Source organism: Sus scrofa, chromosome 4 (genome assembly GCF_054392235.1).
Source record: "Sus scrofa isolate SSC_HxYL_T2T_F1_AM1 chromosome 4, Sscrofa_HxYL_maternal_Yorkshire_Landrace_v2.0, whole genome shotgun sequence".
Lineage (NCBI taxonomy): Eukaryota > Metazoa > Chordata > Mammalia > Artiodactyla > Suidae > Sus > Sus scrofa.
The window spans coordinates 109,528,437-109,552,716 of record NC_139386.1 but is presented as its reverse complement, the minus strand read 5'-3'; the positions used below and the strand labels follow the sequence as shown (position 1 = coordinate 109,552,716).

Genomic DNA, 24,280 nt, shown 5'->3' with positions numbered 1-24,280 from the left:
TGATTTTTCAGGGCTGTGCTTCCTCATTAAGTATGTAAAGGAAATTCCACTTCCAACGGTGGTTCCTCTGGTGGTTCCTCTGCGGTGGGAGTCCCAGCCTCTCGGGTTTTTTGTCCGTGTGATGATTTTCCATTTCAGCTCTGGTCAGAGCCCTCGGTGCCAAGGTGGTTGTTCCATGGTGGAGAGAATGTCAAGAATGCTGACTCTCTCTAGGCCTGCTTCATTCTTAAAGATAAGATATAGAAGCTAAGGAACACCCTGAAAAAATTAATCAGCATTAAACACCGTAAACCTGACCACACAAGTTGAGCAACGTGAATACTAGAAATGTCCCTGCATGTGGGCAACACCAGCTAACTTGGGGCAGGGTCTATCCCTTTAGAGTCTTGAAGAGGGTGTGTTCAAATTCAAGTGCATCTTGTGTGTTTTTATTTGTAACCATGTCAGCCATGACTGAAAGATGCCTATACACCTTGATTTTTTAATTTATTTTCAGCCCAGTAAAAATTGTAATCTAGACAGCGTTTCTACTCATTGCTTTAGTAGCTGGTTGTGTTCTTCTGGAGGCAAGACCAAGAGGCATAAATGAATAGAAGGGGCCACCCCACAGCATCCACTGTAAGAAAAGTGCTAATACCCCCTTACTTTGCCCTTTGTGGTTGTGGGAGGCAGTTTGTGGGGTAGGGGTGGGGGCTCTGGCATGAGGGGCCTCTTCTGCTCCAGGTACGGTGGGCACCTGGGAGCACCAGGTTCAGGCTTGGCGTTTGGCGTAGCTGAGCTCAGGCGTTTAAACAGGAGGTGGGGGAGTGGAACAGTCTAAATTTAAACTATGGAATCAACGTTTTCTCTAAAAGTTGTTCCAGTGTTCAAGAGGCGTAGGTGGATCCTGTGAATTGTGTGATAATGCACATGCTTTTCCTACATCCTGCTCATGTCAAAACATTTCTAGGGACTTTCATTTGGGGGCTTTATTCTCAGGCTGCAGATTGGGGTGGCGACTCTTTTTTTTTTTTTTGTCTTTCGTGTAAGGACTTTGAAGGCCTCTTCAGTTTTTTTTTCATGAGATAAAAAGGTTAGAGCCCTAAAGATGAAGTTGATAAGTAATGACTTCTTTGCAGAGGTAAGTATTTAAACATCATAATGAAAGTAATTAGCCTTTAGGTGTATATGATTTAATCCTCTCAAACCATGCTTGAAAGAGGAAAGTGGAACTAAAAAAAGTGGCATTGGTGACTTGCCCAAGGACACAGAGCTGTTAGATGGCATGGAGCCCAGCATTTGACCTGATTGGCAGTGCAGGTGTACAGTGCTGTGCTCTGCTCTGAGTTAGTGATGCAAAGAACATTTCATTCTTTCAGAGAGGACAGAAAAGAGCCGTGGTATGGAGATGTGTGGACAGCACAGCCCTTTCCCGCTGGTCACCCCCAAGGGGAGCAACTGGCAGGGCCCCTCTGAGGCCTGACATAACTTTCCCTCTGGGCTTTACCCCATAGGGTGTAGACGGCCTGTCTTGAGCTAAGGATGGCAGTGTTGGTCATAGACTGCTGTTGACTTTGCAGCATGAACTTGTCCACTTCCATGGATATTAGCCCCGTGACTCTTCAGAATGACGGCTGTCCTCAAGCTGCTGGAAGGCCTGCTTCCTCCCCAATTTCGAGTTTGGAGATGCTGTTCCTAGTTCCCAACCACACCTCTTCCCTACGTTCTTCTGCAGGTTGGACGCGATAAATATGAGCCCGCAGCCGTGTCAGAGCATGGCGACAAAAAGAAGGCCAAGAAGGAGAGGGATATGGATGAGCTGAAGAAGGAAGTTTCTATGGTAAGTACCAGAAGGAAGGTTGCTTTTTGTTCTTCTCAGAAATGGTGTCTTCTGTCCTTGGAGTGTCACACACCCCTCCTTCCAGCCATCCCTCAGTCAGAGATCCGGCTCTTTCTAAAAGTTAAGAGATTGTAGCTGCGGCGCAGACTTTTCTGAGCTGTAGAGCTGGAGGTGGAAAAGGCACATCGTAAAAGCCACTGGAAGGTTGGACACGTCGTTCACTGCAGCATAACCGAAGGTCCACCAAGGAAGTGTGGTCGTTATCATGCGCCTTTGCTCGAAGGCTTCTGGATCACAGCGACCATGGAGAACGTCCAGCCTCTCCAGGCCCTGGAGGCCTCCTCAGATGCAGCCTGTCCGGTCATCAGAGAAGGCAGACGAGGTCTAACCCGGTCCCTTGGATAAGTGGCAGACAATGGAGCTGCCGTCACACAGTCTGGACCCTTCTCCACTGAAGACTGCCCAGGGCATAGCTGAGGGGTTGCCAAGCCCCTGGGCAGCCGTGGAAACTATACCCACTTGTGCACTGAAGCACAACTTGTTTTCAGAGCATGATGATAGTGATGAGAAGCGCTGATGCATTTTTACATCTTTTCTTTTTTTAAAGGTACAATGTTTGATTCTTTTCTTTCTGTTTTCCCTTAGGATGACCATAAACTTAGCCTTGATGAGCTTCATCGCAAATACGGAACGGACTTGAGCCGAGTATGTTCTCATGTGTTGTCCAGAATCCTAATTTTCTCTCTCACCTGCTTTCCCTGGCATCACAGTCCTAACCTTGGGGAGGAGAATAATGACAGCCACCATCTGCGTGTCTGCCATGCGACATGCCCAGAGCTTGGGCTTTTATTTACTTATTTTTAAATGTTAAATGATTTTTATTTTTTTCCGTGATAGCTGGTTTACGGTGTTCTGTCAGTTTTTTCTACTGTACAGCAAGGTGACCAGGAGCTTGGGCTTCGATATTGCGGTTTTATTCTTTTGTGTCCCCTGAAATTTGGTGTGGAAGTAGGCATGATTTTCCCCATCCTCTAGCAGGTGGCAGCCAGTAAGTGGGAACCCCCGGGATTTGAAACGGAATAGCTCCAAAGTCATGCTCATCCCCCATGGTTACACATATTTCCTTTATTCTTCTACGTTTCTTAAATTGAGTAGAAAATTTCAACTCGTGGAATCTTCAGCAGTTCAGGTTTTTGCACTGCTATCAGCGAGATCCTTGCAGAATGTCAGAACGTTGGTTATTCTATTGTTTATTTGACACTGGTTCTTTACGCAGATCAAAGAAACCTTTCAATCAAATATGGGTTGTATATTCTCGTTATCTAGGGAGTTTTGATATTAACTTTGCTGCAAACAATATAAAAGTAAACAGTCAAGGCCAGGGGTGGAGTGTGTTATTTTCTAGACAATCACTAAAACGTCTAAGGAATGACTCCAGTGCCAGCTAATGGGTAGCTATTGTTTCAGTGAATTATCAAGAAGTCGGGGGCCTTGAGCTGAGAGGAGGCCTGACGCCAAGATCCGGGAGGCAGTTACCGAGCCCATTGCATGGGTTTTCTCACTGAAGCCTTTTTTTTTTTTTTTTCCTTTTTTGGCTTCACCCTTAGCATGTGGAAATTCCCGGGCCAGGGATCAAACCCACACCACAGCAGCAATCCCAGCCACTGCAGCGGCAATGCTGGATCCCAAGGGAACCCCTCACTGAAGTTTTCATTCAATTCCTATGAATTGTGTTCTCTGCAACCCTAAGTCAGTTACTCAAATGCCATGGGTCTGTTTTCTTACTTGTGAAACGGGGTTAGTGCTACCTAAAAAGGGTTATGGTAAGACTGAAACAGTTAATGGGAAGCTCTGGAGTCAGTGCCTGGCACCTAGAGCCACCAGCTCAGGTGGCTCCTGTCAGTGGTGGTTATTCTCTGCCGGGGTCACATCACGTACTGGAGGCAGAGGTCCGGCGGAAGCCCCCGTCTTCCTCAAATAGCTTGATGTTCTTTTTTCCTTTCCTCGTATCCCTAGTTAACTGTGATACTAAAAATAACAGGAAAACAAAAGCAGACTAGACACACACACTTCAGGCAAAAATGTCTTTTATGTCGTTTTTCTGACTTGATAGTATATTATGAAAGGAGTCGTCACATTGTCCCCTCATAGCCTTAGGTCTGCTGTCAGTGCATCTTGGTTTTCAGGACCATTAGGAAACAGCAGGGCCTCTTGTGCAGTGGACTTTGCCAGTGAATAATTCGCAATTGACAGGTGTCCTGGACATTCACTAAAATATGCGCACGTGTGACCCCTCTGCTACCAGGCACATGTTTTACTTTCCCTCCAGAGAATAAAGTTCTAGAGAAAAGCTTGGCACTTAACCCAGTAAAAGGCTGGATTGCCTGCAGAGATTTTTTTTTTTTTTCTTCCTCCTTTGATACTTCTGGAGTGTTCCCTGCCCCCCCCCCACCTCCCTGACAGATTCAATACATAGGAAACTCTTAATTTGTAGAACTGAATCAATGAGTTAAAATTGATATCTTTGTTGGTAAAAGTGCACGTTGGCAGAGATTCCTTAAGCGCAGAAGTGATCAGACCAGATTCCAATCAGTTTTAAAAAAATTTTAACCTGGCTGTTGTCGGTTTTTTGGGTAGCTCGGGCTCTCCTTTGCCTGAACCACGTGGGGGAATTGCAGTCAGAGTGTTGCAGCTTCTACGCTGGCCTGGGAGGTGTGGTTTTCTCCCAGCTCCTTTATCGCAGCTTTCAGCCATCAAGGCCGGGAGCAGTGTGTCTTATTTCTATTCTTCTATTTCTCAGGGCTTAACACCTGCTCGAGCTGCTGAGATCCTGGCCCGAGACGGTCCCAATGCCCTGACGCCCCCTCCCACAACCCCCGAATGGGTCAAGTTCTGTCGGCAGCTCTTCGGAGGCTTCTCCATGTTACTGTGGATCGGAGCGATTCTTTGTTTCTTGGCCTATGGCATTCAAGCTGCTACAGAAGAGGAACCTCAAAATGATAATGTGAGTGCAGTGCCTTCTCTTTGGGATGATAAGGTGTCATAAAGTCGTCTCCATCTTTGCCTCCCCCTTGTGTTCAGTTCCCACTGGTTACCTGATGGTTTTAAAGGCTGGGAAAAGAGGCACTGGCCATGGTTGCCTCCCATTCTAACTTCTTCATTTCAAGCTCACTCTCCATCTCCTACCCTGTGTGTAGATGCTCTTCCAAGCTGGGCATCCGCTCTGCTCAGGCCCTGGTCCATGGCCAGCTGCCATTCAGTGGCAGGGCACAACTTTTTTGTTTTTTGTATTTGTCTTTTCTAGGGCTGCACTCGCATCATATGAAGGTTCCCAGGCCAGGGGTCTAATCAGGGCTGTAGCCACCCGCCTACGCCAGAGCCACAGCAACACGGGATCCGAGCCGCATCTGCGACCTACACCACAGCTCACAGCAACGCCGGATCCTTAACCCACTGAGCGAGGCCAGGGATCAACCCACAACCTCATGGTTCCTAGTCGGATTCGTTAACCATGGAGCCACGACGGGAACTCTGGGCATAGCTTTTAATGCTGGCACATTATACACGCCAAGAAACATTTGGTAGCCGTTCTTCAGAGGTCCCACAGCGTCTTGAAAATATCTTTAATAAAGCAGGAGACACTGATTCACCTAGAACATTCCCCAGGGTCTGTCAAGCTAGGGACCAAGCCTGGCTCCATTTCTGACCCTCCTGTGTACTGTTCTCTAGGAAGAGAAATATGAAGACATGAGTTCTCTATTTCTGAAGCCTGATCTCTGTTAAAAATCTATTTTTGATTCAGTCAAAACTGAACTGCCTCTTCCCAGTTCCTCACTAAGAGCCATGCGCCCTGACTTGCTTGTTCCCTCCCAGCTGTACCTTGGTGTGGTGCTCTCCGCCGTCGTCATCATAACTGGCTGTTTCTCCTACTATCAAGAAGCGAAAAGCTCAAAGATCATGGAATCCTTCAAAAACATGGTTCCTCAGGTACCTGCCACCCCGTCAGGTGACTGGGCAGCGCCAAGCCTGTGAACTGGGGTGAAGTTGGGGTTTTCCGGGTGTGCGGTGGCCCCATCAGAGGGGGGGGATGTCTTCTCCACTATCCACCCCCCCACACCCAATCCCACCTCCCACCTGATCTCTTGTTCTCATGCCCCACGATGGGAAAGTCTTGCCACTGCGCGTACACAGGAGGAGCCAGCACGTGGCCACCCAAGGACTGCCGCTCAGGCTCGCGGAAGCTTTTGTAACTCAGATCCACGAAATGATCGCTCTCTGTGTCAGACGTTCACCCAGTGAGGATTAGGGGTCATTTTGCGATGCTTGTTTTGACACCGCTTTGTCTGCGGGCCCGGCGTAAGCTGTCTTTCCCTTCCAAAGCAAGCCCTGGTGATTCGAAATGGTGAAAAGATGAGCATAAATGCAGAGGAAGTCGTCGTCGGGGATCTGGTGGAGGTGAAGGGAGGGGATCGAATCCCTGCTGACCTCAGGATCATATCTGCGAACGGCTGCAAGGTGGGTCTCAACAGAGGCTCTGCTCTGTGCTTGGGGCAGAGTTGGGGGGGGGGGTCCTGGAGCAGGGCCGGGGTGCTCACGTGACACGTCTGGCTTTTGTCACGTGCAGGTGGACAACTCCTCCCTCACTGGTGAATCAGAACCGCAGACCAGGTCTCCAGATTTCACCAATGAGAACCCCCTGGAGACTAGGAACATCGCCTTTTTTTCAACCAACTGCGTTGAAGGTAGGCTGTTTTAAAGCACGCGGCTGCAGGTGCATGCGGCATGTATCTGCGCTAACGACCACCACCCAGAAAACCCACAGACGCAGCTTTCTCTTGTTTTATTGATCCCGTTTCTGACCACATCAGTCAGGCACAGAGCAGAAGCGGCTGACTGGCGGGCAGGAAAACCCAGGAACCCTCATCCTGTTTTCCCGCTTCCCTCCACAGCCTGCCTTTTCTGTCGGCAGCACCTAAGGCTAAGCTAGGATGGATTTTGGAACTGCCATCCTGGTGATGGAGAGGAGTCTCTGCCAGGGTCTCTACAGTCTAAAACAAACCGCAGATACCACCAAAGAGCTGGGTTTTTGTCTCATGTGCATTGCACGCGCACGTGTGTGCAAATCTTGCAGCTTGGAGCTCCCTGGTAGCTCAGCGGGTTAAGGATCCAGCGTGGCCACTGCAGTGGCTTGGGTCACTGCCGTGGTGCGGGTTCTATCCCTGGCCCAGGAGCTTCTGAATGCCATGGGTGTGGCCAAAAAAACAAAAGGGGGAAGCTATAAATGCATTAAAAAAAAAAATTCTGTGGCTTCATTAATAAAGACTGGTGCAATCCCCTCCCCGTCTTAAGGCACTGCACGTGGTATTGTGGTGTACACTGGCGATCGCACCGTGATGGGCAGAATCGCTACCCTTGCTTCCGGGCTGGAAGGGGGCCAGACTCCCATCGCTGCGGAGATTGAACATTTTATCCACATCATCACGGGCGTGGCCGTGTTCCTGGGCGTGTCCTTCTTCATCCTTTCTCTGATCCTCGAGTACACCTGGCTCGAGGCCGTCATCTTCCTCATCGGGATCATTGTAGCCAACGTGCCTGAAGGTTTGCTGGCCACCGTCACGGTAAGAGGCTTGGGGAAGGCCTTGCTCACTTCCCTCTGGCGGCCTGAGTGTGAGACTCCGTCCCCCACCCTCCTTGAGGGCTGCGGCTTTGCTTTTCCTGCACATGTTTCTATATGGGTTTTCTTCAGAGCCCCCTGGTGGGGCTGGGCTGTGAGAAGATGCATGTTTTTCTCTGGACGATAGTCACTCAGAAAGATAGATGTCTTTTCTTAAGTTATCACATGAACCGGAACAGCGTAGCAGAGAAAGGAGAACTTGGGGGAAACGGACTCTGATCAATCCTGGCTATTTTCACGTTTCTTAATATATTGCTTTTGGGGGGCGCTGGGGTAGCCCCATATACTTGGAAGCCCCATGTCATGTTACCGTTATTCTTACTTCTCACTGACTTCAGGGAAAGGTTGGAGGGATTTGTTTTACACAGACTTCTTCCCTGCTGGGGGTGGAGCGGGGAGACAGCCAGAGTCTGTACAGAGCGTCAGCCTGGTTTGAAGTAAGGCGGCTCCCACCCTTTAGGTGTGCTTGACCCTGACTGCCAAGCGCATGGCCAGGAAGAACTGCCTTGTGAAGAACTTGGAGGCTGTGGAGACCCTGGGGTCCACATCCACCATCTGCTCAGACAAAACCGGAACCCTCACCCAGAACCGAATGACAGTGGCCCACATGTGGTTCGACAATCAAATCCACGAGGCTGACACGACGGAAAATCAGAGCGGTAAGACCAGGCCCCCCCACACACCTGAGCTTCGCCTGCTTTCTTGCCTTTAAATTAAAAAAAAAAATCTTTTGGTAAAGGAGTCAAGGGTTTGAGGTTTGGGTTTTGTTTATTTCTTGTTTGTTTTGCACATCAATGTATACATGGCTGAAAAATGCCTAAAACCTGACGAGTTTCACTGACTGGGAAAGAGGACGTGTCGCAGCATGTTTTTCTGGGACTTTTACAAAGCTGGCGCATTATTTTCCTCTCTTGCCTCTCTATCAGGTGTCTCATTCGACAAGACTTCGGCCACCTGGCTTGCTCTGTCCAGAATTGCAGGTCTTTGTAACAGGGCAGTGTTCCAGGCCAACCAGGAAAACCTACCTATCCTGAAGGTATGCTCGGGGGTTCTCTTAGGTTGCCTCTAGGGGATGCAGGTGCCACACAAGAACCACCACCTGCATGTGTGTGTGTTTTAAGTGGCACATGACCTTGGGGGGCTTTAAAGTAACTTCACCATAGGACACTTGGAACAGTCCATGGGATGCTTTGCTGTGTGTAATGAGTTGTGTTGCCTGTAGATCCCAAAGGATTTACAGTACCTGTGGTCCAAATAGGTCCATAAAGGGGGGAATATATAGTTAAAAACTGACCAGAGGAGTTTCCATTGTAGCTCAGCGGTAACGAATCCGACTAGTGTCCATGAGGGCGCAGGTTCAATCCCTGGCCTCTCTCAGTGGGTTAAGGATCCAGTGTTGCTGTGAGCTGTGGTGTAGGTCACAGACGTGGCTCGGATCTGGTGTTGTTGCGGCTGTGGTGTAGGGTGGCAGATGCAGCTCTGATTCGACCCCTAGCCTGGGAACTTCCATGTGCAGGGGGTACAACCCTAAAAAGACCAAAAAAAAAAAAAAAAAAAAAAATGACCAGAGGAGGTTTGGGGGAGGGGGGAGGCAGTCTTTACTGGTGGAAAAAACCTAAGTCCCAAAATCCAGTTTGACTGCTCTTGAATTTATCTGATAATCCCCTAACCTAGTGGACAGTGAGGGCTCCTTGCTTGTGTGACTCAGTAATCGCATTTGCATATTAGGATACGGTAGATTCCAGTAAATCTCGTAAGCCATTTATTTTCTTAAAATAGCTCAGCTATTTCTCTTATCTTGTTCTTAGCTTGCCTACTAATGATGCAAAAATAAACTCAGCCTCATGGAATTCACATGAAATTTGAAATGACTGAGATTTTACTGTGTTGCTTAGTAAAAGTCGAAGACCCAGAAAGGTCACGAGCTGCACAGGGTCCTTGAGGGTGAGAAAGAGTTGTGTGGGGCCCTCTGGGTGGGCTCACTCTCACCAGCGCCCCCTGTGGTGGTTCTGGGTAGAAACCAAGCGGTCAGCGAATCTAGTTCTGGTGGAACTGGGGTGGCTTGAACATGGGGTTCCTTGATTCCGTAAAGGAGGTCTCTTGGCATTGAATTGACGTTGATTTAAGGAGGATATTGTTTATCTTGGGATAAAACTTGAGATGCTCATTTCATGTTTTTCCTTACCTCAAAGTGGAAATTTTCTAGCCTATGAGCACAGAGACTCACAAGTATCAAACCTTGCCTCATTTAAAAGCTCCAGAGGGAGTTCCGTCCATGGCTCAGCAGTTAATGAACCCAGCCAGCTATTATCCATGAGGATGAGGGTTCAATCCCTGGCCTCCACTCAGTGGGTTAAGGATCCAGCATTTCCATGAGCTGTGGTGTAGGTCACTGATGCAGCTCGGATCCTGCCTGGCTGTAACCGTGGTGTAGGCCAGCAGCTGTAGCTCCGATTTGACCCCTAGCCTGGAACTTCCATATGCTGCAGGTGGGCCTTAAAAAGCAAAAAAATAATAATTAAAAAAAAAGCTCCAGAAAGGTAGCATGTGATATATTTCTAATTATTTCAGGGGCTTGGGGCCATGGGGTGTTTGTTTTTTGAGTTTTGGGGGGATATATATATATATTTTTTTTTTCCCTTTGTCCATGCCCAAGGCATATGGAAGTTCTCAGGCCAGTGACAATGCTGAGTCCACCAGGGAACTCTGGGTCCATGTTATGTTAATGGCATTATTAAAAAAAAAAAAAAACTATGCAGGCCTATCTGCTTCAATAACTGTGGCCTTTTACTAAAATGATCCCACTTCTTTTATGCTTCTCACCAAACCTGGCCACATTTATTAAACAAGGCTGCTGCATTTGTAAGTGGGCATTAATTTGCTCATCTACATGTGCGGCCCGGCATGCCAGAGTTCAAAAATGTTTCTCTCTGTATAAGTTGGCGATAGCTGGAAATGTTTTCAGTATGTCACCATGTAAGTGTGTCACAGTACATCACACGAAATATGTGTTACCTGAAGTGGGGGCATTCGCTAAAACGTTAGTTAGGCTGATTACATGACCATTGGAGCTCATCATAGCTTTCAGTCCGCACCCTTCAGCCCCAGATAATTCTGCACAATTGAATTATGTTGGGAATGTCAAGTCCTCAGCTTTGCCCTTGACACAGACAGTTTGCCTGTGGTCCTGAGAACCCAAGGCATCTTCTTTTAAACTGCAGGGCGAAGAAGCGTGCCGTATTGACTCACTCTCCACTTTTAGATTCCTAACCCCAAATAGGTGATTGGGAATAGTGTTGGCTCAGAGACTTCCCCGCAGGCCTGGGAAAAGTAAAAAACAAAACAAAACAAAAAAAAAAAGAGGCCGGATTGGCCAACGAGGACCTGCTCAGTAGCACAGAGAACTGTACCCAGTGTTCTCTGACAATCTCCATGGCAAAAGAATCTGAAAGAGAATGGATGTGCGTATGATGCAGAAATTATCACAACTGCATAAATCAACTATACTTCAATAAAATTTTTTTAAAACGAGAGACTGAAGGAGGTGGGGAGGGGTGTTGGCCTTCTCCCACGGGGAGGTGACACCTTCAGGCACCAAGTTGGGGGGGGAGTCCCGCTGGCAAGGAGGAGGAGGTTGCAGTTTGCTTCCGAAGGGCCGAGATGCTTCCGGTCACTCCCGGCAGCTGTGCGCCTCCTCGCCCGAGCTCCCCCTCCTTTTTCCTGTTGGCAGGGGGACTAACAGAGGGTCTCTTTTGCAGCGGGCAGTGGCGGGCGACGCCTCCGAGTCCGCGCTCTTAAAGTGCATCGAGCTGTGCTGTGGGTCCGTGAAGGAGATGAGGGAGCGATACACCAAGATCGTCGAGATTCCCTTCAACTCCACCAACAAGTACCAGGTCCGAAGATGGAGCTGGGAGAACCGTCTTCCCCTTGGGAATTGTACACGTGCAACTGCTTTCTTAAAATGAATTATGCACGCTTTTCAGAAATGCTTTAGCTTTATGTCTTACCTTGACTGCAGGTAGAACATTCTGGTTTGTTTGAGTATCAGTGGGATAAATGAAGCCTCCTTTAAAATGTAGTCGGGGCCCTTCTGCATCCTCAGGTGGGGGTCGGAGTGGGCGTGGTGTTGGGGGGAGGGGGCTTGGTAGGGCCGCAGGTGCACACATGTGTGCCATCCCTTCATTCTGAATTTTCTTCTGGAAAATTCTGGATCTGAACGTATGTCAGGGATATATGAGCACCTCACCGTGCGAGGTGCGAGGTTCCTGCGTAGTATTCAAAGCGTGTTTCATCGGGGGAGGGGATCCTGGGTATTTTTTCAAAACAGGCCCTAAATAGTTAAGGGAGTGCAGCTGCCTCCTGGGGCCACCACGCCCGGCCATCCAGCGTTTACACCTCCACTGTCCTTCCCAGCTGTCCATCCACAAGAACCCCAACACGGCTGAGCCCCGGCACCTGCTGGTGATGAAAGGTGCTCCAGAAAGGATCCTGGACCGCTGCAGCTCCATCCTCATCCACGGCAAGGAGCAGCCCCTGGACGAGGAGCTGAAGGACGCCTTTCAGAACGCCTACCTGGAGCTGGGTGGCCTCGGGGAACGCGTGCTGGGTAGGTAGATTGCCTGCTAACGGGTGCAGACAAGTCCAGCAGACGATTACATGCCCGCTGTTGCTTATTAACCTTGCAAGCGTTTCTGGAGCAGCCCTCCTCCTTTTTTATTTGCCCCCTATTGTTTTGAAAACAGTAAGTACTAGAGGCGCTGTGGCCAACAAAGTCCTGCTGGGTTGCTTCTGACTCGGACTTTGACCCTGGGTCTTGATGCTGGTCAGTGCTGTTTGCTCAAAAAAGAGGGGAAAGAGAGTTTATCTGGCTTTTCTTGCTCTGCCCGTCATCTGTAAACTTAATGCAATTAATTATTCCGAGGACATCGAGAATCAAGCCACTTCCTGACTGCCACGGTGCGGTGGTTGTGAATATGCACGGGCCCTTGTGCTGCCAGCTCATAAATTAGATGAATGGTAAACTTGGCCTGAGATGCCACCTGTCCTTCGTGCTCTGTCAGCCACTGCAGATTAGAAGAACATTCACCCATTGTGTCATTGGGAAAGTGGCATTTATAATATTTTGTACGTTGACAGATAAAAATGCATTGTTTATGTACTTCTTCTGCTCTCCTTCACAGGGGTAGCTTAGAAGTGACTGTCTGGCCCCATATATACCCCTGTTCCTACCTGCTCCCTCACTGACCTTGAGGTGTCTTCGGTCTCATCCACCTGAAAGGTCACTCTTCAGCATGTTCTGTCTTTGAGCCTCCCTCACCCCACATGGAAGCAGGCTCTCTTTTGCGACCCCGCAACTCACCTGATAATTACTCTAAAGTACATTGTAACCTTCACACAAGAAATGTCTTGAGTATCATCATGATTCTTGTGTGAATACTGATAGTAGATGATACACCCCTCGGGCAGAATGTGTCAGATCCACATTTGTCCTCAAAGAGGCCGGCACGATGGCCCACATGGGTGCTCAGCAGTTTATTTTGGTTAAATGAACAGTGAGCAGAGACGTGGCCTTGATGTTTCCAGAGAGAAGCTGCGACAAATACTGACATGAGGTGCCAAAGCTCAGTACCTGCGTGGGCAGGTCAGGGAGCCCAAGACCCTGGTGTTCGGAATCCATGTCTTTTCCACATTAAACACAGCCTCTTCCTCGGAGGCTCAGTGATGGATTCTGTCTTTTGCATGGTTTTTCTTCCAGGGAGTGTGTATCATTCACAGATGTTCAATAAAACTCATTCCGTTAGAAAAGTAGACTTCCTCTTCCAAACCGGACATCCAGGGGAAGGCAGACGATGAGAATCACAAGCTGCTCTTTCCCAGCTCCTGCCTGAAGCTAGACGTTCTCACAGGCTCCCCGCCCTCCTGCAGGTTTCTGCCACCTTTTCCTGCCGGACGAGCAGTTCCCCGAAGGCTTCCAGTTTGACACCGACGATGTGAATTTCCCTCTCGATAATCTCTGCTTCGTTGGGCTCATCTCCATGATTGACCCACCGCGAGCGGCCGTCCCGGATGCCGTGGGCAAATGTCGAAGCGCTGGCATTAAGGTAGTGCCCCGCCTCCTCCTTGGCATCACTTCTTAGCACCTGGGGCACCCTATGTAGTGCCATTGCCGCGTGGGCTCCAGTGGCAGCTGGTCTTCTCACCTGCAATATCGATCTCTCATCTCCAAAGCTTGAGTTACCACCCGAGAAGATCAAATGGTATTAATAGGGTGTAAACTACGGATGGGGGATTTAAAAAAAAATTGTGAGCGCAATGCAAGCAAATTAAAAAGAGCAGACGAACTTGGTAAGGTTTTAAATTTTAAAATATTTGCCTTGTTCTAAATTCATGCACTTCATGCAGCGAATGGCGAGACTTCTGTGTTTTCAGTTAACTGGTTTTCGATGGAATGTTTGGTATATTCTGTCTTAAGCCGGAGAGTAGCAGTGAGGTGCTGCGGGTACAGTGTTTGTTTCTACTGTATTCTCTGTAAGTAACACTGCCCTGAAAAGCTTTGTAAAAATTATTCGCTCACCACTTTGACCATCTTTTTCTGAAGATAACCATTGAGTCAAAATCCAGTAACATATTTGATGTGTTTTTACTGCTTATTGCTTTCCCTCCACATCGGGCCACCTTGAGACGCTGCAGCCACGTGGCAGCCCCTTGACACAAGAGCATCAGATTCTTCTCATCTTCCATTGGTTTTAGTAAATTCGAGTGTTTTTATGTGATGATACAAAAGAAAAACATATTGTTTCTCCTATGTGATTGTGTGGCAAGAGAAAATCTGGGTACTGCTTCGTGTCTTTTTTTCTGTGAACATGTTATATTTTTGGCGAGGTCATGTTTATCAGTTTTTATATTTGCGTTTCTCTCCCTTTGATATTCCGAGCTGAGTCATTCTTAACATTTACTCTTGCCTGCGTCTAAGACTTCTTAAGGTCATTTGCTTGGCAGCTGCATGCAGTAAATTGTCCTATTTCTTGTCGCAGGTCATCATGGTCACCGGCGATCATCCCATCACAGCCAAAGCCATTGCCAAAGGTGTGGGCATCATCTCGGAAGGCAATGAAACGGTCGAAGACATCGCTGCCCGCCTCAACATCCCAGTGAGCCAGGTGAACCCCAGGTAAGGCAGGGAGGTCGGAGTGCTGTTGTTGCCTTGCATGTCTGCATCGTGGTGGGTGGGCCTCTTCAGCTGGGTCGACACACAGTTCCTTCTGGGCCGGCTCTAAACAGAGATGCCTTTCTGGTGCCAGGAAGCAGAAGCAGCCTTGCTCCTAGGGAGGGTTTTCAATAAGAGCAAGTCACAGCAGCACGTAGGTGGTGCTGACTGCTCCAGGCACGTGACACAGTAACCGCGAAGGTGGGTATTATTCAGGGGAGCTGAGGCTGACCGTGAGGTCATACTCAGCGGCCTCCTTTCTGAGTTCACGCTGGGGACCACTAACACCTTGGCAGTTTTCACGGCCACACCAACAGAATAAAATGATCAGGGAACTCAGGCCAACAAGGAAGAAGTCTAGCAATAAACTAAAATAGATAGCTTGAGCCCACATTAGCTTTGTTTTTAATGTTTTGGTGTGGTTTGGGCCCATCCCCAGCGAGCCCTCCTTTGGGTTTGGTGTCTTTCATCAGCGCTGCCACTGTCTCAAACTTGGTACGTCAGCTCAGTGCATCTCATAAAGATGGGGAGAGGCAGATGACAGGCCTGCCCCACGGCTGCAATTAACATGTATGAAAATGCTTTGTAACCAGTAAGCCTGGCACAGATAATAGCTTGTACCTGACGGGGACAGTCCCCCCGCTTGGCGGTATCTGCACAGTGCTCCACATCGTGGGACAGCATCCCCCCTTGGTGATGAGCAGCATGCTGGGGAGGGGATGGCTGACCCTCTTTTCTGTTCCGAATTGTAGGGATGCCAAGGCCTGCGTGGTCCATGGAAGCGATCTGAAAGACATGACCTCGGAGCAGCTGGATGACATCTTGAAGTACCACACGGAGATCGTGTTTGCCCGGACGTCTCCTCAGCAGAAGCTCATCATTGTGGAAGGCTGCCAGAGACAGGTCAGCACACAGCCGGGCCCGGGCTCTTTCAGATGCTACTGAACTTGTTAAAAAAAAAAAAAAAAAAAAAAAGAGGCAATGCAACAAGGGTGGGAATATGACCCAGCTGCCCTCAGCCTCCAGGCACTCAGAGAACAGTGACGGGGTCACGGATGAGCACAGGCACGGACGCCACTGAGCAGGGCGGAGCCTCGGCCCTGGAGTAGCGGCGCAGGGTCCCAGCCATCTCTGCTGGAGATGCGAATGGCTGGGAGGTTCTCGTCCCATACTTTGACCTGGGCAGGGGCGCCTCAAGGAATGGGGCTCCCCAGAACGCCACTCCACCAAAGTCATGACTCTGAGTGGCCCTGGCGAGCAAGGGGGGGGAACAGATGTGTTACCGCTCCTGGATTCTGTTGTCAGTAGAGGCTCTGGTTCAGTAGAGGCTGTGCACGTTCCTGGCCGAGACAGTCCTGGCCCACGGAGGGGAGCAGTGGGAGGCGAGCGGGGGCGGCACCTCCGTTGTCCCCTCTCCGGGCACATGGCTCCTCACCCACACCCCTTCTGTTTCTGGCAGGGCGCCATCGTGGCCGTGACTGGCGACGGTGTCAATGACTCTCCCGCTCTGAAGAAGGCAGACATCGGGGTTGCCATGGGGATTGCTGGCTCGGACGTGTCCAAGCAAGCTGCTGACATGATCCTCCTGGATGACAACTTCGCCTCCATTGTGACGGGAGTAGAGGAAGGTGAGGGGGCGGCACAGCCTCCAGCTCTGTACCCCGCGGGGTTGTGTGCGGTGCCTGGTCCGTCCCCCTCAGTGCCACAGTGAACACAGTCTTGCTTTCCTAGGTCGTCTGATCTTTGATAACTTGAAGAAATCCATTGCCTACACCCTCACCAGTAACATTCCAGAGATCACCCCCTTCCTGATATTTATTATTGCGAACATTCCACTGCCCCTGGGCACCGTCACCATCCTCTGCATCGACTTGGGCACAGACATGGTGAGTGACTGTCCCAGCTTGCGCGCAGCAGTGGAAGGGGGTGGCGGTCACGCTCACTGCTGGGGTCCTGAGGCCGCCCTTAGAGAAGCGATTTTCAGTAGCAGTACCTGCAGCCTCAGCATCCAGGCATCAGTGTTACCATGTGTCCCCAAGACCACTGTCAACGCCTGGGTAGCAGAGAGACAGCTTCCCTTTTGTATGATTTTTGTCCCTTTTTAAAAGTGGGGCTTGTAATAGCATGTCCTAAAAAAACAGATTGTTTAAAGAAAGGAGGGCGGGACCTTTAGAAAAAAGGGCCACCACACCCACTCGCTGGTTCCTGCTCACTTCAGATCCCTTCTCGGCCCTTCCCAGGTTCCTGCCATCTCCCTGGCGTATGAGCAGGCGGAGAGCGACATCATGAAGAGGCAGCCCCGAAACCCCAAGACAGACAAACTCGTCAATGAGCGACTCATCAGCATGGCCTACGGACAGATAGGTGAGCGGCACCCTGGACGACCTCTGAGACTGTGTGTTGGGCAACTTAAATCTAGGATGTGCCATGACCTAGGGTGAAACTGTGGATTTTTTTTTTGAGATTCCTGGGGAAACACAATATCAGTTAGTAATTTGACTAGAGAGTTAGACTCTGCAGAGCTTGGAGGTTTGCCCGATAGGTCCCCACCAAACAGTGATTCTGCACCCCCCCCACCCGCAACGCTCCCCACCCCTACGGCTTGAGTTCTCTCCTGCCACGTGGAACATGACCAGCTAACAGATGGTCCGGGTGGTGGGCAGTGGACGTGTCCTTTGAGCCTACGTCCTCTGCCTGTAGGAGAACTGGAAGCCACCAGAAGCAGTTCGTTGGTGGGGGTTAATGGGTTGTATCATCACTGTGAACACGCGGGTAAAGTGGGACAGAACAGAACAGTGTGGAAACACAGCAAAGATTGCGTGACAGTTGCCAACAACAAAGTAATTGGCGGATGTCCAGAAAGACCTACTTTTGTGCAGAAGGAAGACTCTGTCCAGAGAGCGGGATGAAATCCCGCCCTGAGGAGTGGAGGGGGGTGTGGCTGGAATGGATCCAGGGAGAAGGGTCCTGAACGTGGGATCAGAAAGTGGCCCATTCCTCATTTCCACAGTAGCTCACACGGGTGTAAACAATCTGAGAGATGAGGGGGAAATGTTAAAATTTTTCAGAAATTAACAAGGAGGGCTACAGCTTTTCACCCCCAAAGGTCATGGCGTGATAGAGCAGATGATGGAGCAATAGCGAGCCGGGCCCGGCGCCCTCTCCCAAGCACCAGAATGGGGCTCACAGTAGTGCAAATGCACACAAGGAGTGTGCCCCAGGCCCTCTGTCTTATCAGTCACTGCCTGGGAGCTGTCACACCTCCCACCAGCCCCTCACGTTCCAGTTGTCTTTCCATTCTGTCAGGTATGATCCAGGCCCTGGGCGGCTTCTTCACTTACTTTGTGATCCTGGCTGAGAACGGCTTCCTCCCGATTCACCTGCTGGGCCTCCGGGTGAACTGGGATGACCGCTGGATCAACGACGTGGAGGACAGCTACGGGCAGCAGTGGGTGAGTGAGGGCCTCCCGCCTGACCAGCGCCGGCCGGAGCTCCTCGGGCCCCAGAGGACGGCGGCCTCCCGGGCAGAGCCAGGCTCACCCGTCTGCCTCGTGCCTTCCAGACCTACGAACAGAGGAAGATCGTGGAGTTCACCTGCCACACGGCCTTCTTTGTCAGCATCGTGGTGGTGCAGTGGGCCGACTTGGTCATCTGCAAGACCCGGAGGAATTCCGTCTTCCAGCAGGGGATGAAGTGAGTGGGGCCGTCCGGGGTCTGGCGAGGGCTAAACCCTTTGCACCAAGCCCAGCCCCTGACACCCGGGGCCGAGGTTCTAGAATCTGGTTTGGGGAGCACATGGAGGAAGCAACATGGAATTTTCTAGGTTTTTTTTTCACCTGGCCTCAGGTTCCTAAGGACAACGCATACCTGAGGCTGTTTCGTACACAGTATTAGATTATACACTTCTCTTTGCATTTCATAACCTTCTCCCCACCCCTTGCTTTTAGGAACAAAATCTTGATCTTTGGCCTCTTCGAAGAGACGGCCCTGGCTGCTTTCCTCTCCTACTGCCCCGGAATGGGCGTGGCCCTGAGGATGTACCCCCTCAAGTGAGTCCCTCCTCCTCAGCTCCAGCAACTGGGGAACAGTGCATGGAGCTCTGCCTCCGGTGACACGCAGTGGTGGCTGTTATTTCGGTGACGTGTACAAGAACTCCTCTGGATGGGAACATGGGGAGAGGCCGACTGTTGGTGACACAAGACTAGCAAATCCAGAGCCTCCTGGTGATGGTGGCCAGTACCTAGGGTTTGACCTTGACAGGGCCAGCCGGGCTCCGCTCCTCGGGCCGCCCACCTGCCAGCTACGCTGAGCCCTCAGGTTCTCCAGCCACAGCCCCGTTGTCTTGAGACCAGCTGGGAGTGTCCTGGAATTTGGGGACACGGGTTCAAATCCAGATTTGCTTACCCTGTCACCATTGCTGGGCCTCTGAATCTTCTGCTCTCGAAGGAAGGCAGAGGAGCAGCAGGTCTGAGGGCCTCTTCCTTGTCCATCCTGGGTGGTGGTAGCAGATCCTGGGTAGAGTTAATCAGAGGAAGCCAACCACTGGTTTTAAACAAACAGCGCATGACTTGGCGCTTCTGACAGACTTGAATTTTCACACAGAGGATTTACCACCAAGTGCAGTAGCATTCTGAAGCCTTGAGTATGTCTGGGGTACCTGCAAATGGGTTGAGATTGCAACCTAATAAAAATTGGGGGGCCCTAGGAGTCAAGCTTTTGACCTAAACCATCATCCCCACCCCAGACCCTTCTGGACTCTCTCAACCAGCCTGTTGCCCTCACCTCCTCTCACTGATCTCCTCCCGTTGGTTTCCTCGACCTCCTGTCTGTGGTACAAGAGTAGCCTGGCATCCAGGGCCTCGTCCCTGTGCCAGCCTGTCTTCCCAGCCTTCTACCCATCCGGGCTTACGTTAGAGACCTCAGTACTCCCCTGCCTGCATATTTGGGGTGGCTGTTCCCTGCCACCCCATCTGGCCCAATAAGTCTTCCAAGATTGGCTTCCACGGGGCTTGTCCCCGTGTGCAGCGGCACCCCTTCTTTGGCACTGTTGTCACCTCTGCCCCCCACAGATTATAATCGCAAGGCATGACCACAGCATAGATTATGATCACGAAGCATGGACGCCGTGTCCTTTCTGACATTGTATTCCCGCCCCCCGCAGAGCTGGCACCGAACAGGGGCGAGCCTTGTCCAAGCTGAATTCTGTCACCTCGGGCCATTAAGAGGCAGCCAGGAGGATCAGAGCTCTCTTAAAAAAAAAAAAAAAAAAAGTCGGAAAATCTCGCAACAGTCTGGGGCCGCAGGACATCTCTTGCTGTGACCAGAGAACCTGGTCCCAAGAGGGTCTAGCCAGTGTGGAGGGTGCCTGAGTTACTCTGGTGCCCAAGTCACAAGAGGTCATTGTCTAACAGTTGTGCAGGACACACAGGACAGGACAGGAGGAGATGCCAGATCTCTGCCCTGGACCAGCCTTCCTCGCGTGGCGGCTGTGGGGGGCTGGTAGTCGGCAAAGCAGCCTCGGTGGGAAGCTGCCCCAGGCACCTGTCTCCAGGCCAGGGACAGGCAGCCACCCCGGGGCCCCAGGGGCCTCGGATCTCTGCTAGGGCTCAGCTTCTTCATTCCCCAGCTCTGAGGCCCAATGCACACCTGACTGTCCCAAATTCAAGGGGTGATTGAACTGGTGGTGACCCACCCTGGCAGTTCTTTATCTTCAAATGCCGGGACAACAGACAGATGATGTGAGCTTCTTAAATACTTTAGAAAAGGAAGAAGAAAAGTGGCCAGTTGCTCTAGGACTGTCAAAAGAAAAAAAAAAATTGTTTAAAAATCTAAGCTTACCTACAAACCAGTTGTCCTGGAAACTCACTGAAAATGGGCCGTCCACTCAGTACTTCGCCGTCACTGTCATTGGCATCTCCTTCCAGGCTGAGCAGTTCGTTGCTGATGTGCAGTCTCTCTCCCATCCCCTGAACCTGTGTGCACGTATAACTCGGCTCCTGCTTTTCTCCCCAGACCTACCTGGTGGTTCTGTGCCTTCCCCTACTCGCTCCTCATCTTCGTCTATGACGAAGTCAGGAAGCTCATCATCAGGCGACGCCCTGGCGGTGAGTACAGGCCTTTTTAGGTGGGGGTGGAGGGAGGGCTGTGGGTGGACTAGCTTCTGCTTGGACGAGTCTGGACCCCTCAGCAGCCGGTCTGCTTGACTAAGGCCCTCGGAAACCAGCTGTGAGCGGAGCCCAGTCCCAGCGCATCCTCAGGCTGGCGATCTCGGCTGCGGTTTCAGAGCTGAGCAAAGGCAAACCCAATAGGAGGCAGTGGAAACTTGGTCAGAAATCCACACCATTTCTCCAGTTAACACGTGTACTCTTAAAAACAAATAAATACGATCGAGGGCCCCGTATTGAATTTGAATTAAGCACCCCCCACCTCACTCCCCACTGTCTTTGTTCCCATGACGTCCAGTTTCCTCTCGCGCTGCCCCCTGCAGACGAGGGAGGCTGACCGTAGCTTCTCTCTCTCTCTCTCTCTCCGCTGCCCACAGGCTGGGTGGAGAAGGAAACCTACTACTAGACCCCCTCCTGCACGCCGTGGAGCATCACGCCACATACTCCGCCCCCGCCCCCACCCCCCCTTTGTGTACTTCAGTCTCGGAATTCGGAATTCTACCCTGGTAGGAAAGCACCGAAGCATGTGGGGAAGCGAGATGTCCCGGAATGAAGCATGTAGCTATATGGGGGGGAGGGGGGAGGGCTGCCTGAGAAACATCCGTCTGTGGGAACGACCGCGGGGAAGGTTTTTATGTGCCTTTTTGTTTTTGTAAAAAGGAAAACTCGGAAAGACTGAAAGAATACATTTTATATCTGGATTTTTACAAATAAAGATGGCTATTATAATGGAATTCGTCTGGTGCCCTCCTCACGCCTGGGGTCCAGACGTCTGGGTGGGCTGGGTCAGGAGCAGGGAGGGTCCCAGCGCATGCGCCCTGGGCTCGCCACGTCACCGGGGAACTTGTTAGCACTGCCAGCCCCTGGGCACCCACGCAGAGGCTAACCAGCCGCCTGTGGACTAAGTCTCGAGGTGACTCTGACGCACACTCGGGTTGGAAAAACCACAAAATATGTAGACACTTTCTGCCCATGCCCTTGGAAGTCTGAGGAGCCGAGCTTACCTGCTCCATTCTCCCGTGGGCTGCTGCGGGTCCTGTGGCTGAAATGCCCCCATCACGGACGTACCTGTCAGGGATTTTCAAGCCGTCAGAGGCGGCCCTCCTCTTCCCATCCTCGTCCCAGCCCCACCTGTGCCCTCAAATCAACACCACCACCATCCTCAAGCATCTCTAGACCAAGCTTGTCTGAGAAACGGAAGCCTGTGGACATAGTGGGATCTGTGTGCACATCCCAGCGTGCTTCTCTCCACAAAACTTGTTCTAATTTGGCATCAGCTAGCTCTCTTTTAGAAAGTGGTTCTGTGCTAGAAGATACTTAAGAAAAAAACAAGTGAACGAGATCTGTTTACATCAGAGTCAAGTCAAAGAACACCGCCTTCCTGCTTCCAAAGAGGTGGATGGAGTAAACGGCCCCTCAGCGCTGGCCTGAGTGCTGCTTACCCATACATCAAGACCATCCAGGCTTCGTGCAGACATAATAAGTAGGGGGGGGGGTCCTTATTTCTAGCTCCAATCATCATGATCTGCCAGGTGATCAGAGACTGGGTTCAAGTTGGTTTTACTTCTCTGAAAAGCTTAGTGCATTGTTCACCCTTCTGTGCTGCTCACTGGTAAGTTGTGTAGACAGGAAGGGAACAGGTGATTCCCAGACACTCACCGGGCATTGCCCCAGCCTATCCCTCTAGGGGAACTGGGAGGGCAGGGTGGTCTCTGCCTTCTTAGTCCAATCCGCCAGCTCTTTCTCGGGACGTTTCTTCCAGAATGGCCTCTATACCTGCAGGCAAATCATTTTTAAAGAAAGTGGTTTGTTCAGACCAACATAAGGAGCCAGGATAAAGCTAAGAGCTAAGATCCCAGGCCCAGAGGGCAGGGAGACAGTGGATACTGGGGCCCCCTGAGGACGGCGGTTCAGGGCACCCATGGTGCCGTGTGCTTACACTGGCACGGCCTTGTCGGAGGCATGCCCTCCCCTCCCCTCCTCCCCACACGCCTGTCTTCTGGCTCCCCTGGACCGCTGCCCAGTGAACGCACTAATGAAGGTCATGGGTATTCCCTGTCTTCAAGGCATGTGAAGCAGCCTGGGAGTGTAGACGTGAGGTGACCCCGGCCAGCTTCCTGGCCAGCGCTCCTCAGCCACCCTGGACTTGGGGTGGATGGGGGGTAGGGTAGAGCAGGACGAGGACAGGCCAGAACCCCGCCCTCTTTCCGCCAGACTATCTCTGCCTTTTTCTGTTCCACAGTCCTTTGAATAAAAACTTTCCCAGCCAAACGTTTGATCTACAGGCCTCAGATAAGGGACAGGAAACCTGGCCCCAAGCCAAGCCTGAAGGGCCAGATCTTTCCAAGCTTCCTCCAGGCAGCAAGTTTCTGGGCCTCCTTTCACCCTTTGAGACTCAAACTCTGACGTCAGCCTGTCAGTGGGGGCTAAAACTTGCTCCAGAAGGGAAACAGCTCCTATAGACTGACCCCAGCCCCCGTCTGCCCCAACACATCACCACCTGAGCCCTCCGGACCCAGCCCAGGCACCTCTTGAGCCCTGACCGCATGTGCCCTGGGCCACCTCATTATCTCAGCTCTTGCCTTTCAGTGTCCTTACTGGTTGCTGGTGTCTTTAGCCATCGCCTTCCTTTCAGGGACAGGCTCTTAAGAGCAGGAACCATCTTCTTGCCTCTGCTCGCTCACCGCCTGTCATCCCTGCACCACCTCCTGCTGGCTCCCATTAGCACTGGTCCACCTCAACTGTCCTGGTGGCGGTCACCACTGTTTGTTCATCCACTGGACACCCCCCAAGTCCTCCCCCGGCCTCTCCAGCACCTGTGATTCCATCACACGCTTCCTGATCACAGCCATCTTACCTTTCCATTGTCACCTCTGCCCATTCCTTACCCTGTACCTCATCTTCACCTGCCCCTGGGCTGCTAGTTTCCTCGGAGAGGTCCCCACCCCTCTCCTGACTCATATTCAGCCTGGGGTCTCACAATCAACCACCTACGTGATGCGTTGCAACTCTCCAGGCTGGTCCCCCCTCCTGAGCCCCAGTCCTGTAAATCCGGTTGTCGCCTTGACATCTGTATTTGTTCAGAAAGAGCACAGCACACTGTAGTCTCAGCCCCAGTGACAAACCTGAGTTTGAGCTCCCTCAAAAGCGACCTGCTGTAGGCGATGACATCTGTCACCCTGCTTCCCACTTCAGAACCCTGGAAGTCACCGAGGCACCTCGCTCTGACTTTGCTGCTGCCTCATTACCCCACCCATCACCAAATCCCCAACATCTGCTGGTTCCAGTGTGTGGCTGAGAACACGGGCTTTGTGTCATAAAAGCCTGGACACAGTGGCCCTGTCACCGACTGGCCATGGGCACAGAATTTAGTTTTGTGTTTTTGTTTTTGTCTTTTTGCCTTTTCTAGGGCCCCT

General features: G+C 51.1%; 1 protein-coding gene and 1 long non-coding RNA gene across 2 annotated transcripts in view; one reads left to right on the top strand and one right to left on the bottom strand.

Moving 5' to 3' along the window:
• The window catches only part of ATP1A1 (ATPase Na+/K+ transporting subunit alpha 1), a 31,091-nt gene extending 9,493 nt beyond the window's left edge, over window positions 1-21,598 (top strand). The window contains 22 exon segments of the mRNA NM_214249.2: window positions 1,715-1,819; window positions 2,465-2,524; window positions 4,620-4,823; window positions 5,693-5,806; window positions 6,200-6,334; window positions 6,444-6,561; window positions 7,169-7,437; window positions 7,954-8,152; window positions 8,420-8,529; window positions 11,252-11,386; window positions 11,907-12,099; window positions 13,419-13,594; window positions 14,528-14,664; window positions 15,453-15,603; window positions 16,160-16,328; window positions 16,432-16,586; window positions 16,941-17,064; window positions 18,007-18,152; window positions 18,263-18,393; window positions 18,648-18,749; window positions 20,713-20,804; window positions 21,242-21,598. Of these exon segments, the coding sequence (NP_999414.2) occupies window positions 1,715-1,819; window positions 2,465-2,524; window positions 4,620-4,823; window positions 5,693-5,806; window positions 6,200-6,334; window positions 6,444-6,561; window positions 7,169-7,437; window positions 7,954-8,152; window positions 8,420-8,529; window positions 11,252-11,386; window positions 11,907-12,099; window positions 13,419-13,594; window positions 14,528-14,664; window positions 15,453-15,603; window positions 16,160-16,328; window positions 16,432-16,586; window positions 16,941-17,064; window positions 18,007-18,152; window positions 18,263-18,393; window positions 18,648-18,749; window positions 20,713-20,804; window positions 21,242-21,270 (3,054 nt within the window). The 3' untranslated portion in view covers window positions 21,271-21,598.
• LOC146404179 (uncharacterized) lies at window positions 10,991-16,302 on the bottom strand. The gene is made up of 2 exons (XR_014844447.1): window positions 15,984-16,302; window positions 10,991-15,641 (listed from the first exon to the last, which is right to left on the bottom strand). It is a non-coding gene; the product is annotated as an uncharacterized LOC146404179 (long non-coding RNA).
• Window positions 21,599-24,280: the final 2,682 nt, after the last annotated feature.